This window comes from Anser brachyrhynchus (assembly GCF_964034855.1).
Source record: "Anser brachyrhynchus genome assembly, chromosome: Z".
Classification (NCBI taxonomy): Eukaryota; Metazoa; Chordata; class Aves; order Anseriformes; family Anatidae; genus Anser; species Anser brachyrhynchus.
The window spans coordinates 23,321,198-23,339,202 of record NC_137697.1 but is presented as its reverse complement, the minus strand read 5'-3'; the positions used below and the strand labels follow the sequence as shown (position 1 = coordinate 23,339,202).

Sequence of the window (18,005 nt, the reverse complement as noted above, 5' to 3'; positions counted from 1 at the left end):
ACCTCTGCAGCACGTCCCCTACCCCGCAGGGCTGATAGAGAAAAATCTATAAAATGGACAGAATTTGACTGACGTGCTAACTCGGGTATTGGTAGCAGTACGTACCACTAACTATTTAACCTTTTTAACACAGCAAACTGGCCTGATGCTGCTTGCTGCTTCTGGTACCCAAATTACACACCTCAGAGCTAGCCTAGGTGTTTCTGTTTTTTGTTTTTTTTTTTTTTCCCCTAAATGGACCTGCCTCTAACAGGTGCTTCCTAAAGAAGCTCTTTGAACAAAACATTAACTACAACACTGCTGCTGCTCATCTGGAACCAGCAGCTTCTGTCTCTGTGTTCAGCCTGCTTTTGTAACAAACTGAGGTTTACAATGTCATGCCTCTTTCAGTAACTCAGACTTAATTTTTTGTATTTACACAAGCTTCAGAGAAACCAGGCTGAGATGACAGGACTGGAGAAAGGCGTGCTGTGCTGTTTGAGTTCACACACAAGACACCCGACAAGCTATATCCAAGAGACTAAATTTGGGGAAAGACATAACAAGAGCTCAAAAGCTTCTGTAAGATACCAATCTATGAGCATGAAGAGGCTTTATTAGTTCCACTGCTTAGAGAATTACTTAAGATAGTACACTTCATTCAGCAAAAAGCCTTTCACCGAAAAAGGAACACATGACTTGTAAAACCACAGAAACAGGCAGCAGGAGTAGCAGATAACTGTAATAAAAAGAACATTTTCAGAATTAATGGAAAGAGAAGGGGAAACATTTCAGGCTTATGATCTCTTCCTATTCTTATTCTTCATGTGTCTAAACTGTTACAACCTAGAGCCTGATTTATGCATGCAGTCATAGCATTTAGTTCTCATCAGGGACTAAAAATAAATAGATTTTACACTGAGCATCCACTGCCAAAGATAATGGCATTACACATTAAAATAAAAATATTCCAAAATAATTTTGTCAAGAATGTGAAATCCAAATCCAAGTAAGAACATCTTTAGTAAAATATGATCCATTACTCCACCTGTGTCTAAATGCTTTTGAGTCTCTAGACTCCACATTTGATACTGTGCAGTAAAAGTAGGGAAAGGAATTGAGGATTTACAGCTAGTAAAAAGTCTGGTTCACTGTTTTTAAGGACACTCTTGGTGCTTGGTGGATACACTTATTATCAGAGTATCATTACTTGCAAGAGCCCAAAATATAAAATGCATACCAGAAAGATAATAATATTGCATATATAGTATAATATTGAATGTATGCAGACAGGATATCATACATTTTCTTTACTGCTACATGAATGTTGCTTATTGCTTTTCTATGGGAAGCTAAAAATTTTACTTCAGTATATTTAATGGATGGTTCCATTTAGCACATGAACCTTGAAAATTACCAGATTTACCAAGCTGCCTTTTAATAAAAATAGGTAACTTAAGAGAGTAAATAAGCTGGAAGAGCTTTATATAGCAGTGCATTAGCTAATAATATTATGCTCACATTATGCAGTATTTACTAAAACATTTTTTTTTCCAGTTCAGCACCCATGATACAGATGCATTGGTACACATTTTTCCCATTTCCCTAACCTCTTGTTTCAGTTACTGTGTGGTGAGACCAACAAGACACTATCTAAGTCACTGTTAGTCATTACCTACTGGTGTCCAGTAAGCCAACATTTATGAATTGAATAGTACTGTAGCTGGATTCACCACCATTGTATTACAAAAGGAGTTTTTGTTATTGTTGTTGTGTTTTGTTTTTTTTTGATTATTAGACCCCCCACTCCCCACCAACAGCAACAACAGCAACAACAAAACAATATGCAACTTCACCCCAGGGAATAAAGAAATCCCTCAAATTAGTTGTATGGATTTTCCAGTTAATACATAAAATGGAAGGGGTATTTAAATCTCAATTCTTGCCTTTCCTGAGCGTCACCAAAACCTCCAACAGTAATCACAGCTTAGGCCTTTCAAATACGAGGCTCTAATTAGGGATTAGGACAAAAAGAGAAGATGCAAGATGTGGTTTTTGTGAAGCACTCTGGATTTGCCCATTATAAAGCAATCAACACTGCTGAAATGGGGAAAGCACCCCATAGTTCTCTCTCTGACTGGGAAGAACAAGGAATGGAAGAAGTGGAAGAAACAGTACAAAACCTGGGGATATGTCTGTGGAAACAAGTCAACTTGATACAGGCGTTGAATGTGACTTAGAGCCATCAAATCTGTCATTTTAAATTTTTGAAAATAGCAGGCCAAATTTAAAGGAAGGACAACATTCCAGTTCCACAGACATTAAACTAGATTGCCTTAAGAGTTATAAAATGGAGTCAAAATTCAGCACACTTTAGATACCTCTCTTGTATATCCCACACTTAATCATTCAGAGTCGTCATCATTAGGCCCTTTAGAGCCTGCTGGACTGGGACAGGTAAAACCACCTCCAGCTTTTGAGTGCCAGTTACCAGTGGTGGGCTGAAGGGAATAACGAATGGGCTCATCCACCAGCACCACCACCACGTTCTGCATTTCACCAGGGAGAACTAGGTGACAAGCTTCCAGGTGGCAAACCCACCGCGCTAGCAAGGGGTGTCACAAATGTATGTTGGGACACTCGGCTTACCTGACACAGTGCTTCTCTCCACGCACTGTTTCTGAAGGTCCAGGCTCCGCAGCTCCTCCGTGCTGGCGTATTTCATGACGGAGTTGATGGATGTGAGGGTGCTGATCAGCTGCGAATTGAGAGAGCCAATCTGGGAGTGTGGCTCTCCAAAGGCTTCAGCCAATTCACTGTAATTTTCGGCAAGCAGCATCTGCTGCTCCTGCAGCAGCTTCTGCACGCGCTCGATATAGTGGTCCAAGCCCGTCCTAAGCTCCGGCGGAGGGAGAGGGTTCTCCAGAAGGCCGCTCACAGACTCGCACACTGGCTCACCCCCAACACCGATGCTCCTGGTGCCAGCGGGCACAACCACCAGAGGCGGGGGTCCACAGGCAATGCTTCTCATTTTAAGCCCAACTAGGTAGTTCTCATTAATGTTTATCTGCCCAACGCCACAGTCTTTGGTTTTGATCGCAGAGGGCTTTTCAAAGCCAGGGTGACTTGAATACAAGGTCCCCACTCCGACCGAGCGCGTTTTAGCGGACGTATGTATGTCCTTCACCCGCCCGTCCCCAACGGCCACAGTCCGTGTCTCCACGCTCACCGTGTTGGTCTGCTTATCGTGGCCGCTCGGGACGGTGTTGGTGCTGCAGTCTGCCAGCACCAGTACCTCCGTACTGGTGCACCGGCTCACCGTTTCCAAGGCAGTGCTGGTGTGCTGGCTGGCCGTAGACGGCACGGCCATGACCGTGGCCTCTGCCCTGCTCACAGCCTCTGTGGCTGTCTCGCGGGACACGCACTCCTTCGGGGAGTGGACGATCACATCCACCGAGCAGTCCCCACAGCCTACCGTCCTCGTCTCTCTGACCTCCTGCGCCGTCCTGCAGAGACTCAGGTTGCCCACCGACTCCTCCGTGTTGACGCCCGTCTCGCAGACGCTCGTCTCCACGCCCACCTGCTTGTCGTACAGCTCCACGCACCTCCCCGTGCACTGGTCCCGCACCTCGGCTCTCTCCCTCACAAGCCAGCGGGTCATCAGCAGCTCGGGGCCCACCGCTGTGCTCCGTACCACGGGCTGGCAGGAGGTGCCGATGCTGCTCATCTGCAGGTGGTTCCCCACAGACGAATCGGCGACGCTGACGTGGTCTCCCACCATTTGGTCTCTCATTGGCACCACGGCTTCCACCGTTCTGCTGACGACAAGGGGCTGAGCCATCGTGGCTTTATCTACTTTTTTCCTAGACCCAGCCGCCTGCAGCTCCTGTTTTAATTTGGTCATTTCCCTGTCATGGGTCGTTTCCTTTAACTGAACCTCCAGTCTATAAATCTTCTCCTTAAGGGCTTCGATGGTCTGCTGCTGAAGCTCTATTTCTTTCTCAACTTCTGTAGACAAGCCAAGCATGGCCTCCGTCACCCCAACCCCAGACTCTCTCATTTCTTTCTCTGTCCCCACAGCTACTTCTCTGCGTTGCCTTGAAGATCTGTTGTATATAACCACGTCGTTGATGTTTTCATCAGCGCCAACAGCAACAGATCGGCTCTCTTTTGTCAGGCTTTCTCTATTCGCCCTAAGGTTTGATGGAATCTCATAGTTGCTGTCCTGGATTTTTTTCTCCAGCGCCTGCATTTCAGCAGTCAACTGCCTGAACTCCTCTATCCTCTGAGAGCTCTGCTCCATGCTGTCCATCTCATCCTCACAATCTATGTAAAGTTCTCCGCCTCTTCGGCCCTGAGACAGGTGTTCCCACTGCTCTGCATTTCCCGCACTGTAAGATCGTTTTCTGAAACCGTATGTCTCGTTTTGACTGGGTTTCCTTTGGCTTTTGAGTTCTGCCATCATGTGCCTCTTCTCTTCCTGTAACACTGAAATTTTGACCTGCAGCACAGGAATGGTCTTGACTTGCTCCTCGAGCTCCTTGAGGCGCTTGAGGGCAACTGCCATTTGTTCCCTGATGTGCTGCAGATGCACTGGGCTCACATTGGTGACCGGGGTGGAAATTCCCGAACTCATCGGGCTGTGCCGGATGGAACTGCCCAAGGAGGAGCTGAAGCAGGCGCCGTAGTCTCCACTCCCCTGATACCCGTTCTGGAGCTGCTGAGACATATGACCATACCCACCGGACCCCACAAAAGAGGGGAGGGAGCTCGTTGAGCCCATGCCCCCGAAGCTGGAAAGTCTGGGCCTGCGGACATCTCCTGGCGTGACCTGCATCATTCTCTCCTGTTCAAGTCGCCTCCGCGTTTCCATGAGGGTTTTTGTCACATGGAGGTTGTGCCGAGGAAGCTGTGGGGAGGGAGGAGGGAGCTGCTTACTCTCAGGGACGGTTAAGTAGGAGGGAGATACTTCAAATGAAACCAGTGGTCTCACAGCTACAGATGAGGTTACTTGACTCCTTGCTGCCAAAAAAGACTGCTTGTTCTCATCACTGTTCGATGAAGAGAGAGACTCTGTGGAGGTCCAGCCACTGCAATGGCCACCAGAGTTCTTAGTACCCGTAGAGGCTGGTATTGCTTTCCTCTTCTTTTGGATGTTTAATTTCTTAATGGTATTCCCCTTTTGAATATCATCCACATACTTGAGGAAATCCAGGTCTAGCTGGTAACCATAAGGTGTTTCCACAAAATAGGGGTCTTTCCGTTCTTTTTCATCTTCTCCATTTACAGCTACTTCCTCTTTTTCTGGAAAAGAAGAAACACAATCAGCACGTGGAAAAGAAACCATGTCTGAGCAAACTGGGCGCTAAAACACAAGGGCACAAGGGTGGGTGCTCACAGCATGCCCACCGGTGGTGGAACGGCACCTCAGAGGGGACTGACATCCTGCTGATTTACCCTCAACACTGAACCCCAATTAACTTCCTGGATGTTAATCAGCAGGTTTTCAAATGCTGAGAAGTGCATACACGTACAAGCATACTGACAACTTCCGTTAACAAAACGGCAGAGAAGTGGCACAGCTTAGTAGCAGTCCCTCCCCAAATCCCCCCAGTCTTCCCACGTAACATCAGGCTTTCACACACGCTATGCTGCCACACAAAGACCACAGGACTACACTGTACGGCATGAATCATCTGGAGACCAACTTGTCTGGAGGGTATATTCAAACAGGCTACGGAACAGGAACTCCAACCCCTTCCTTATGCAACCAGTGCCATTAGACTGATCCGCAGCTGTTTCACTGCTTGGAGAACTTCTGCCGCAAGAGCAGCAATACCTGCTCACTCTTTCCTGAGCTCAGGTTAATTTGAGCAGTGTCTCTGCCCCCTTCACATCGTCTACACCAAGCCACCCCCCCGCACCAGGACAGACAGCTGGACCCGCTTCCAGCAGTGTCCGGACTTTCACCACTGTAAGAGAAACCGGCATCTGTCTCGCGGTCAGGAAAACTCGCCCGCCCTCCGGACACAGGACTCATCCGTCTCCACAGAAATCTAAATACAACTTCACCAGGTCTGCCGGGCTTCTGTGGGCAGTGTATTTATACACGGTGCTGCTACACAACCCGCTCCTCCTGCCCCACTTGAGAAAAAGAACTGCTGGGAGTTAGGAGAGGCGCTGGAGGAATAATAAAAGACCGCTTTCCGGTTACCTGAATTAGCTACATGCCTCTGCCCCCACGCTGCAAATTTTCCAGCCACGTATGGCTAGGCCTCCGGTAAGGCTCCTCGCTGTCCCGGCTGCATGTGTCACCAACAAGCTCCCCTTCCACCACAGCCCTGCCTCCCGACTCGCTCATTCTTCACCCCATAAGGAAAAAAATATAAATAAAATAAAAGAGGAAATCCCGCATTAGCGCGAAGGTGGCCGGGCAGGGCACGGTGACTTCAGGGGCTGTGCTCTCACCGCGGTGTCTGGTCCCAGACCAGGATGGAAGAGCAGCAGCGCCTTTCCCAGCTCCGCGCCGGCTTATCTCCGCGGGCAGGGAAGGGTTAAGGGCTTAAAGGCGCAGGACGCGGTGCCTGCGCTGCGCGCCCCCGCTGCGCGCCGCGTACGGGACCCTCCGGCCGCCACCAGCGCCCCCGGCTCCGTCTCTGTCGCCGCCGTGATTTTTCAGCGCGGCCACACCGGCCCCACGCGTGTCCGATCCCCCCGGGCCGGGCCGGGCAGGGCGTGCTGCAGGCAGCTGTGTCCGACAGTGAATTTAGCTGTGGGTTTTGTTTTTAAATAGCTGGGTTTGGGAAGTCGCGTCCTCTTAAAGGAATATAAGCCTCCGGAGGGGAGAGGGAAAAAAAAAAAAAAAAAGAAGAAGAAAAAAAAAAAAGCCAACAACCTCTGCTCGCTGCAACTACAGGAAGTGACTTAATGTTGCACTGAAAAGGTTTGGGAGGGAAAAAAAAAAAAAAGCAGGCTCCTGTTTTTCCAGTTTCCTTGGCATGCTTAAGAAAAGCTTTGTCTACAGACAGTGTAACTGCTTTCATGGCGATCTTTTATGCTTTTGGCTAGCAGGGGACACCCCCGAGCAGGAGACGGAAGCAGGATGCTGCTCGGGGGAAGCCTACCTTCCCCGGTTGGGAATGGGATGGAGACCTGAGTCAGGCAGGCACCACGACAGCGATATCTCCGTCTTGCAAGCGGCAGCATGTGGACGGAGCCTCCAACAGACACAAACAACCCACCCAGACCACATGTTTTTGCTGGACAGCCAGTCTGTCCGTATGCTGTGGTATTTACTTATAGATGCTCCCAAAATAGCCATTTAAATACCAAAGTGGAAGCAAAAATACATGTATGCACACATACTCCAAGCACATAAGCACCCACAGCCCCTTACAGCAGGACTGCCTCAAGGTTGGGCAGGGAAAAAGCCTCCAGAACTCCCACCGGCAGGAGGGAATGAGACAGAGCAACCTCCAAGTTGCTCTTCCTCCCTGGATTCAGTTGTCCAGCTTCTCATCCTGGCTCTGTTTTCCACATTCTCCACTGACAAACAATTCTCCACAGCCCACAGCTCCTGGCCCTAGACTAATCACCCTTCCCTCTCCCCCTGCACTCTAAGCTTTGCCCCCACTCTCCCATTGCCTGTATTTTCCTGGGCTTTTTCTACCTTTCTCCCGCACTTTGAGCTTGTCATCCATTTTCTCCATTCATGTCCCCACACCTGTTCCACCAATTCTAACCCCAAATCTGGTTATACCCTCACCCCTCATCCTGGGCTTGTTGCTAGGCACTTCACCCAGCCCATGTAAATTCAAGCTCCATCATACTAACTTTACCTGTTCTCTCTTTCTTCCCAGTCCCTTTCCTCTGCTTGTCTCGGTTCTTGTCTTCCTATCCAGCGACATCCCTGATTCTCCCATCACTACACCGGTGTAGTCAGGCAGCTCCTGTAAGCTGTCCCTGGGCACAATGCATAAGTGTTGGATGGGGGAGGGAGAAACAGGCTGTTTGGAAAGTCCCAGGACTTAAGAATTAATGCATCTATGGAAAAAATATTCATAAAACCTCTAAAAAGACATGCAAATTGCATGTTAAGTCATAAGAGCCAAACTGGAATCTCAGATAATTTTTTTGTCCTTCATGGAATAGTATTGAGATTGCTCAACAAAAACCCATCAAAAATAAATAATCAAAAAACCACAATGACACCGAATCCTTCGCTAAACCTGTCCACAACACCTGCAGGCAGTTAAGTGTCTTCACAATGAAATAAATCCACTTGGTCCTCAGCTTAAGCTGGCAGCAGTAAGAGGACACAGTTCATATCTGCCACTCCACAAGCACGAGGCTGTCTGTGGAGCTGACTTTGCATATTACTTCTTAAAACAACACAATGAACACTCCACCAACACAATCCCAGTATTATGAGTTGATCTTTGGAGACATTTCTTGGTACGTTAAGACAAACAAGGGTCGGGCATGCAATCCGACAACAACAACAACAACAATGCAGCATGCAGGAGCTGCGCCAAGCCTTTGTGCATTTTGCTGTCTCAGAGAAAGGGCCCAAATGGGTGTGCCTGTTAAGCATGGGAACAAAGCAAAATGGATGGCTGTTTTCAGGCAATAAAAGTATTTTGTTGCTTTTAAAGGAAAAAATATATATATAATGAAAAGGAAAGGAGCACGCACCTGATAAGTGTCTGATAAGAGAAAGGTCTGAGTGCAGACCTTTTTCCTTTCAGTCCTTAGGTCCTGGATGAACCACGGATGCCTTTACCCTCTGACCTTGCTAGGTGAGTACCAAGTGCTATACAAGCCAAGTACCTCAGATGAATCTCAGAGAAGGCTGTATCTATATGCTCTTCAGGAGGAATGGCAAGCTTGTCTCATGCTTAGAGACCTCAAGTGAGCAAGAGATTCCTACCCCATTCATCCCAAAACACATAAAAGTACAACAGCAAATGCCGGACAGGTCAAATGCTCTTGTTAGGCTTCTTGTCTCATCCTTCGCCAGCTGAGCAGAGACACTGCTATAATTAGAAGGACTGTTCCCCAGTCTCTGTAGTACCTCAGGCAAATTTTAATCACATCATTGCGTTACACTGAAAAAGTATGTGAAGACACACACACACTTTTGTCTGTGAAAATGTTGCAGACATTGCCATTTTCTTCTGAAATGTCTTTAATTGCAATAAGACATTATGCTTTTAGGCAAGTACCTGTGAAGTAAGATACTTCATAAAGCACAGAGGCCTTATTGTGTTACTGTCATTATTAATGCATTTCTCCAGAAGTATGCAAGAGTTCATTTTCCTCTCCTTACTGCATGATAATCATGGACAGGACACAAGCAACATTTTAAAAATGCACTCTTCTGTTCTTGTCTCCTGCACTGCTGGGACTGGCTCTGTCCAAACATTCCAGTCTTGCCAACTTCCATAAAGTTATATCCTATCCAATGCACTACACAAGAGCATCAGTATATTAAAGTATTGAGTCAGCCCTACCCAAGTCCACACTAATCATGCCTGCTCCCAGACCAGGAGAACTGGAAAAAAACAGGACCTTTAGTTGATGTGCTTAAAGACTTTTGGGGAGAGAGAAGAGTGGGGAATAAAAAATGAGGGCAGACACAGAGTTTTGGTTCTGCAGGCTAGGAAAGCTTTATTGTAAAGCCACCTTGGAAGGTACAGAAAGAGCAAAGAGAAGCAACTGAAAATGTATTTCTGAAAAGGCTAAGGCACCTTAAAATATACAGACATCACATCTAAAGCCTTCTCTCCCCATCTGGTTATGATATCTGCTCTAAGGCATTTTTATCTTGGATCTGACTGCTATTAAAGAAGTCTTCTCCATTGAAATAACATTATGAATAACAGAGTCTCCTTCCAGAGTTATGGCATAAGCCAATTCATAAAGAATGCTGCAGAAGAAAAAGAAAGAAGCAATAGCTGTTGTAAATGGAATAGATGCAGTATTTTTATGTGTTGAGCTTCAGTATTAAAGGTTATCTGGAGCAGGAAAAGAGAAGATGAAAAAGAAAAAAAAAGTTCTGACCTTTTTGATTCTTTACTGCAACAGAAAAAGAGTGGATGCCTTCCCCCCCCCCCCCCGCCCCCACCTCCCAATACTGCTTTTATTCATTTCTCTCTCTGGTCTTTAGCAGACATAGATGAATATCAGTCCTGACTTCTGAAAAGAAACAAGACACATGACGCTGAGCATTTGTTTAAAAGGAAACTGCAGAATTAACAAACATTCTTTCATTTTCCTTTTCAGGTGTTGGTATTTCAATTAAAGTTTAAAAAAAAAAAAACAACACTCAGAGAACAGACATTACCTTTGCAGCTCACCCATTATAACAGGTTTCTTTTGTCATGAAATTACTAGCTCTCCAACAATTCAACCTAGCTCTTCAGTATTTTCACTGGGGGGGGGGGGGGGGGGGGGGGGGGGGGGGGGCAGGACACATACAATCAAAGTATCAGATTTTTTTTAATTACTATTATTTCAAGAACTGGTGTGTGTGTGTATGTGTGTACCTACAGATATAGGAATTTGTTCCTATAGTTTTCCTAAGGCACAGCAGGAGCATTAGGTGTTCTATTTTTCACTTTGCAGCTAAAACATACTGTGTTGCTGCGAAGCATGCCATAGATGTGGAGCACAGAGTGCCTGAGGTGACTGCACATGCCCCAAAAGGACAGTCAAACCAGGAAGCTGCTTGATGAGGGATAACAGACCCTGACACCAACCCTGCAGTTACAGATGTGGAGGACTCTCCTTGTACAGAGGAACTCCATTTACTGCATGCTTCACTAAAGATATAGGTCTCCCTTGTAAAAGTGCTTGCTGCAAATTTATTCTCAAAGAAAAACGAGGAGCAGAGAAATGGTAAAATATCAGTTTTAAGTTTACTTTCAATTTATGAGTCACTACCCCAACTGTGTGTTGACTTTTAAGTCTGACATCTAAATACTCAGTACTTAGGATTGAGGTTTGTGATCAAAAAATGGGGGTAGCAACTTCCCTGGCAATGGAAAGAAAAAGGCTGAAACTACAATGCTGTCTAATAAAGAGGCTTTTCTCTCCAGGTGTGTAGACTACAGCTCAGGTGTCTGTAGCAGCAAGCCTCAGAGAAGTGAATTAAGGACATCACCAATGGAAATGAACATTAGCAGCAGCAGTGTTGAAGAAAGATGGTTCATACAGATGTCTGCAGTGTTCTGTTTACACTGTGAAAGCAAAGACTGGGCTATGATGTCACTGTTACCACAGAACAGTGGTAAAAAGGCGTGATTTAAGAACTGAGCTGCTGTCTTAATGCCATACTCTTCCTAGAAGAAACGGACCATTATGGCAATAGAGCAAACAAACAAACAAAACCCACCAAAAACCAAAAGAAATCACAACCACAATGCAAAGACTGTTAAAAACATTTGAAGTCTTTCCATTTACTTGAGTGGGCTTTAGATCAACCCAGTGAGAAGAGTCTCTCTCAAGAGGTTAAGTTCCTCTGAGCCTGAAAAATGTTAGTTGCTTAGCGTTATACAAAGATTATTGTAATAAAAACATAATAAAACTTTGATTGCACAGTGTGATAGTAAAAACAATGAGCCAGCTCTCACCTTGCTACCAGTGATCAGATGGATGCACTAGCCTGGATGTCCCACTGCCACGGGCTCAAGATTCAATTCCCAAACCACAAACCATTTCTTAAGCTCATTGAGGACACTGGCTTTTCTTACTTTTCTCCCTTTGCTGCCCATCTGCTATCTGTTATGGACTACTGTTCATGGCTATGAAAAACAGGGTGTTTTGGTGTAACATAGAAAATGCTCAGAATGCTCAGCAGCCTTCTATGCAATGGCTGTGAATATTGTCAATAGCCTTTTTGATCTTTGGACAGGCATTTTAAGGTCACATGACTTTTTTTTTTTAAACATGTTTATACGTTTTCTTTCACATGGTAAAAAACAGTTACCTACAGAGTATATATCTGGACAGCATGTAACCATAACCAACAGTTATTTCTGCAAGCTGGCAGCAAAAGCCACCTTTCAAAACCTCCCTCCCTCCCTCCCTCCCTCCAGTTTTTTTAGTGTCCAAACCTTTTCCTTGGAGAATTCCTGAACTAAAAAGTTGCAGGTCAAACAGAATCTCATTTAAAATATAAAATACAGGATATAAGTAATGCAAATTAATTAACCCTGAATAAAGGACTGACCTTATTTGTAAAAAATCTATTCCTGAAAAAAAAAAAGTGATTGACTGTAATGTGGCCCCTTATCAAAATTCACAAAATCTGCTTTATTTTCTTGACAACTCTCTTATTGGAGCTCTACAATAAGTCTCCTTTTCACCCACTGTCACTTTCTGGGAACAGCTCTAATTCTGGCAGCCCTGTGGCAGGAACATCTCGTACATGTATCACCTCAAGGCCGCTCGCCACGAAAACTCAAAACTAAGAGACTAGTCTGTTTTTGCTCCCATCCCAGCTTCTGACTCACAGATCCCAGGGGAAATCAAGCTAAGGCTGGCAAGGAAGCAGGGCATGGGTGGGAAGGGGAAGGAATATAGCTGCTAGCTTCTTACACACTGCCCCATGAGCAGTGCCGAAGGGCTGAGCAGAAACCGTGGCAGAGGCTGCTGCTGCTGCTGTGAACAGCACTGCCACTTCTGGGTAGAAACTACCCTAAAAACAGTGTCCACTAGGGTGAACTGCAGTGGCACAGGTTGGTCTGTGGGTGCACTGTGGCTCTGAGTGCGACCAGCTGGTCCACTGCACAGCGACAAGCAGCAGGCCGCATCCTTGGTTGTGCTGCACTGCTGCATTTTCATAGTCCTCCTCCTCCAATGCCACCTCAGCCCACCTGTTGTGGGAGAAAAGAGCTTGCCTTCCACTGAAAGCAAACCACTGGTGGGGATTTAGGTGGCTCAGCCACAAAAAGAAATGCTCTCCCCAGAAGGACGCTCATTTCCTCACAGGAAAGTTAGCAAGCCTCTTGAGTGTCCCTGATAAGAACGATGAAATGAGTTAACAGTCATCCTTTCCTTCTTGGCTTGAAACTAGGTGCATCTCAATCCCATTTACTTGGTTTTGAAAACCAGATGCTTTCAAGGCAAATCCAAAACAATACAAATCTGTGCTTTCCAAGCGCCTGATTTCATGTACATATTTTTCATCTTGCACTATTTGTCTGCTTGAGAACAGCCCTTCGTCTTTCCCCAAAGCATAGATTTCATTCACTCTCTAGTACGTGCAGTTACTGGCTCTGGGCACATTTGTGACAAATGAAAACTGTTCACTTAAAAGATGCTTTCCAAATCAGACTGACTAGCAAAATGTTGTAATTTAAGGCAAACAGTAAGTACCATTCACATGCTGCCTACAGCCTAGTAGAAAGCCTTACAATGTGTCTGCTGACCACAGGAGGAGAGCTCTCAGTGTCAGAGCACCATAACCCTCCTTTCTGACAAAACATCCCAGTAAATCCAGGCTAACTGACTGTTTAAGCTGGTGGTGCTGAGGAATATGAGGTAAAACAGCATGCTGTACTTTGCTGCACTGGAGAAACGCCAAAGATCCCCTACATCCCTTGCCAACTCTTCACAATGTGGCATCACTACCTGCCCAACTTTTCTGACAGTACGTTACCCCATGTTACTAAATACCACTTCCTTATCACAAGTAAAATCACTCTAGAAGAAAGGATGACGAAGACTGAGGCATGAATACAGGATGGGCTTCACAACCACCCCCCCCTCCCCCCCCGAGTGCTTCCAAAGCAGAAGAGGAGCAAACTTCCGCATTTTTCCCTTCCTTCACCAGTTATCCCAATCACGTCCACACTCCCCATAGCAATGTTGGATGCTAGACAGACCTGTCTATGCCTGAAGACATCTCTTAGTGCAACACTGCATCAGTGTTACGTGCTGCAGCTCAAGCAAAGGCTGTACTAGCTATGAGAACTGAATCGCAGAACTAAAATATTTAGATTTATAATGTCATTGCCTTTCTGTGCCTATAAATCTCTGAAAGGTGAGGAGCAGAGAACAGATACATAGGGCTATTGTAATAGGAGTAACCATCAGGAAAGAACCTGGACTCCTTAGATATAAGCCTGCCATGGTATCTTAAAACTGATTGACAGTTTCAGCTTGATCTCACAGCTGTGCAAAGGGTGGGAAAAAATGGAAGAATTGTCTTCTACAAGAATGATTCTACAAACATTTGTATTTAGGAGTCCTGAAAGGACTTTATTTTGTCACATGCTTAACCTCCACGAGGAAAATACTTTATGCTGCATAATCAGAATTATATTTCAAATACCGGGAATTGTTCCCTCCTACCCCCTTTTATATTAATCTAGTACTGATTACATATGCTGCTTTTTGAACTTCAAAAGCATGAGTGATTTGAATATTCCAAGAACACTAGGAATTTTTTCTCCACACTTAAAACAGTTCAGACCAATGAACTGGTTTTGTTCAAAAAGTTAAAAAAGTGATAATTGGAGAAAACAAGGAAAACATCAGTATTAGAAGTGATTCGTATGCACATTTTAAGTAGCTAAAAGCACTGGCTTAGAGTTGAAAGTCTATGAACAATAATGAAAACGAGCAACTTTAGGAGCAACAGCTAACTTTCTTCCACTTAAAAGTAAATAGGCACAGCACTCCATCTACTTGAGTGCACAGAATGCAGACCTCCAACTAGAAGATCTGCATTTGTTGAAGAAAGGCTCTTTCCTGTACCAACAAAAGCCAAGGGGCTGGCAGAGGTGCATCAAACCAGACCTAAGTGCGCTCTCCCTTCAGAGAGCAGCCTAGCAGAATGCTCCTGGGAGAGAACGGAGCAAACACTGCAGTTAGAAAAGAAAAATAAAGAGCACCCGAAGTGAAAGACGTGCATTGCTTAATATACTAAAAAAACAGCCAGGGCTGGGTTTCAGCTGTACAACCCATATGTGCCCCCTCTCCACCCCCCCCCGACTTTTTCCCCAATTACCCACACTGTGAGCAGAGTCGGGAGCCAGTCTCTCACACCTCACCTCTCCTCCTCTGTGTGAGGGTTTCGCTTACTGATCCGCTGAGAAGCAATTGTTGAATGTTGCAGTGTTTAATTTTTCAGGAAATTAAGTCTGAAGCACACTTTCCTTTGCCTTAAAGGGAATGCGTACTCCTGACACATCAGCAGGCAGGGAGCCCAGAGGTTGCTACAGAGAATTTATTTATACTCATTTGGAATTTCCTGACAAAATCCTAGCCCGCCTGCTGCCAGCGCAGCTCAGCGCCAGTGTTTTCCTTCACGTCATTTCAGATGGTGCTCAGTGCCTCAGGCTGCTGCTGCTCCTCTCAGGGGTTAAATGCATGAAATGGTCAGAAGGACAAATAGAACCATACCAAACTGTACACTGGGGAAGGAAAAAAAAAAGGGATATTTTCCTCAGATGAAGCCAGATTTAATCCCCAAGAGGGAATTAAAAGTTCAGGTGACTTCTCTCCTACCCACTCTCTCTCCCCAAGCCCTTCGCCCCTTGCCCTCCTTGTTCCTCACTCCCACGTGTGCACAGGGAGCACAGAAAGGTTCATTGATGTAATTTGGCCAGAACAATTACATCTGTTGTAACTAGCACTGCCTGCAAATCTGCCTGTTACATTCAATCTGTTTTTGTTTACTCCTCTCAAATGCAATTTATAACTTGAGGGATAAAAATAAAAACTTGATAAAATTGCACAAACAATCTTCTCTTCTCTGAAACATGGTCAAAGTACATGAGATCTTTTATGCTAGTACAAGCGCTTTTGAAATAATGCACAAATATTTGACTTTTCCATATGCAATGTTCTCGTTTCCGTGGAACATGAAGTATAACTCGAGGAAAGAGAACTAGAACTCCAGATGCAAAAAAAAAAAACAAAACACTTCTCAGCATCATAAAAAGACTCTCAAAGGCCCCAGCTCAATATCCCTGCACCTCTGCTTACAGTAACAGTTGCTGTACTATAGCCAAACAAGGACTGCAAAAGTAAACAGGCAATGGGAGAGATTAATTTACCAACTATAACAGTCCTAAGACTCCATGGGGCTAAAGGAAATGAGGTGTTACTACACCTTCCATCCAGATTCCCAAGAACAATAAAAAATAAATAAATGAAATAATGCCATGAATTGCTGAAATAATTTCCAAGATCGCCGACTGAAAGAGCTTTGCTCGATTGAGAGAGAAGTGGGATCTTGCACTGAAGTGACAGGAGAGGCCCGAGTCCTCCACAGTGCCTTCAGCTAAAATGGCACAGACTTCCAACGAAAGTATTTCCCGAACACTTTTAGCCATGGAAGTTTTAGAGACATGTCTAGTGGCTTCAGCGGTATTTAATATGAAGCAAAGTAGTATTTAATACCGTCAGACGTTAGCCTTTGGGCACTGCAGAATCACAGAATGGTTTGGGGTGGAAGAGACCTTAAAGACCACCCAGTTCCAACCCCCCTGCCATGGGCAGGGACACCTCCCACCAGACCAGGTTGCTCAAAACCCCATCCAGCCTGGCCTTGAACACCCCCAGGGATGGGGCATCCACAGCTTCTCTGGGCAACCTGTTCCAGTGCCTCACCACCCTCTGAGTGAAGAATTTCTTCCTGTTACCTAATCTAATTCTTCCCTTGTTTAGTTTAAAAACACCTTGTCCTATCACTACACTCCCTGACAAAGAGTACCTCCCCAGCTTTCCTGTAGCCCCCTTTAGGCACTGTAAGGCCACTGTAAGGTCATCCTGAAGCCTTCTCCAGCCTGAACAACCCCAACTCCCTCAGCCTGTCTTCGTAGGAGAGGTGCTCCAGCCCTCTGATCATCTTTGTGGCCCTCTTCTGGACTCACTCCACCAGGTCCAGGTCCTTCTTGTGCTGGGAGCCCCACAGCTGAACGCAGTGTCCCAGGTGTGGTCTCACGAGAACTGGGCCCTCCTTTCTAGGTAATTTTACATTCATTTCCTTGCATTGTAAGGCATTCATGCATGTACTATAACATAAGAGCTCCAAAGGACAGTCAGTCCAAAGAGGGGCTCTAGATTTGGCCATCTTGTTACACCTACGGATCAAAGAGGTGCTGAATTTTATGTGAATCTGGTTTATTTTGGTTGCTGCTCTAACTACCCCATCCACAGATAAAGCAGATCTGCATAAACAACTCTTTGGGAACATTTTCCAGCTATGCTTTGAAGTTTCTTGTACAGGACGGAAAAATTCTAGGGTAGCTGAAACTCAACCCGTGCTTTCTGTTGAGAGAAACAAAAGCCCCTCAGAGCAAGTAACCGTGGTGCACAGCAGACATCAGTGTTACCGGTGGCCTCCTTAGTTTGATCAGCAGGTTCTTCATACCGGTACAGGAAGAACAGGAAAATACATATCTAGTTTTCTGCTGGGAAAAAACGTGACATCCAAAATAAAACTATGAGGATAGAACGTATAGCCAAAATGTTTTTCTTAGGGTTTTGCTGAAACAGAGGAGAAGAAAAAAGAAAAACATTTAATGATTTCATTTTTCTTAAAAAAATTAATAATAATAATTAAAAAAAAAGACAGGAAAAAAAAAACAAAAAAGAAAGAAAGAAAAAAGAAAAGACAGAGATATTCTGTTCAGGAAGAACAAATTTTAGCAGCTGTCTCCACATGCACCATCTGTTTATTGTTACTCTGTGGTTTCGAGGGCTTGACATCTGAAAGAGCCCTGCATCAAGGCAGCACCATCAGAGGACTCTCCTCAAAGTTGAGGCTGAGGAAGACCTGCCATAAACGCAAGCGAAAACCCAGAACGTGTATCAGCATTTTGTCCCTAGTCCAGCAAGTCAAACATGGAGGCACATGTCTGGGTTGGCCCCAATAAGCCTGAAGGCAAAAGAGCACACGCGTATTTATTCTCTTGGCCTTTGAGACCATTATGGTGCCAAATAAACTCATTCAGCTACTGTTTACAGTAGAAACAAAACTGAGGTCAGAGCACAGCTCCCCAGTGACCAAA

General features: G+C 45.3%; 1 protein-coding gene across 13 annotated transcripts in view; it reads right to left on the bottom strand.

The window, feature by feature from the left end:
- Nucleotides 1–18,005, bottom strand: part of KANK1 (KN motif and ankyrin repeat domains 1) — a 129,593-nt gene that overhangs the window by 22,025 nt on the left and 89,563 nt on the right. For 8 of the 13 annotated variants that reach the window (XM_080573805.1, XM_080573808.1, XM_080573804.1 and 5 more), the window contains one exon: nucleotides 2,629–5,283. In XM_080573805.1, coding sequence (XP_080429931.1) covers nucleotides 2,629–5,283 — 2,655 coding nt within the window. Of the gene's footprint in view, nucleotides 1–2,628; nucleotides 5,284–6,193; nucleotides 6,423–6,447; nucleotides 6,791–14,999; nucleotides 15,194–18,005 lie in introns of those variants that run through there. The other 5 variants (XM_080573800.1, XM_080573802.1, XM_080573799.1 and 2 more) reach the window with 4 other exon arrangements.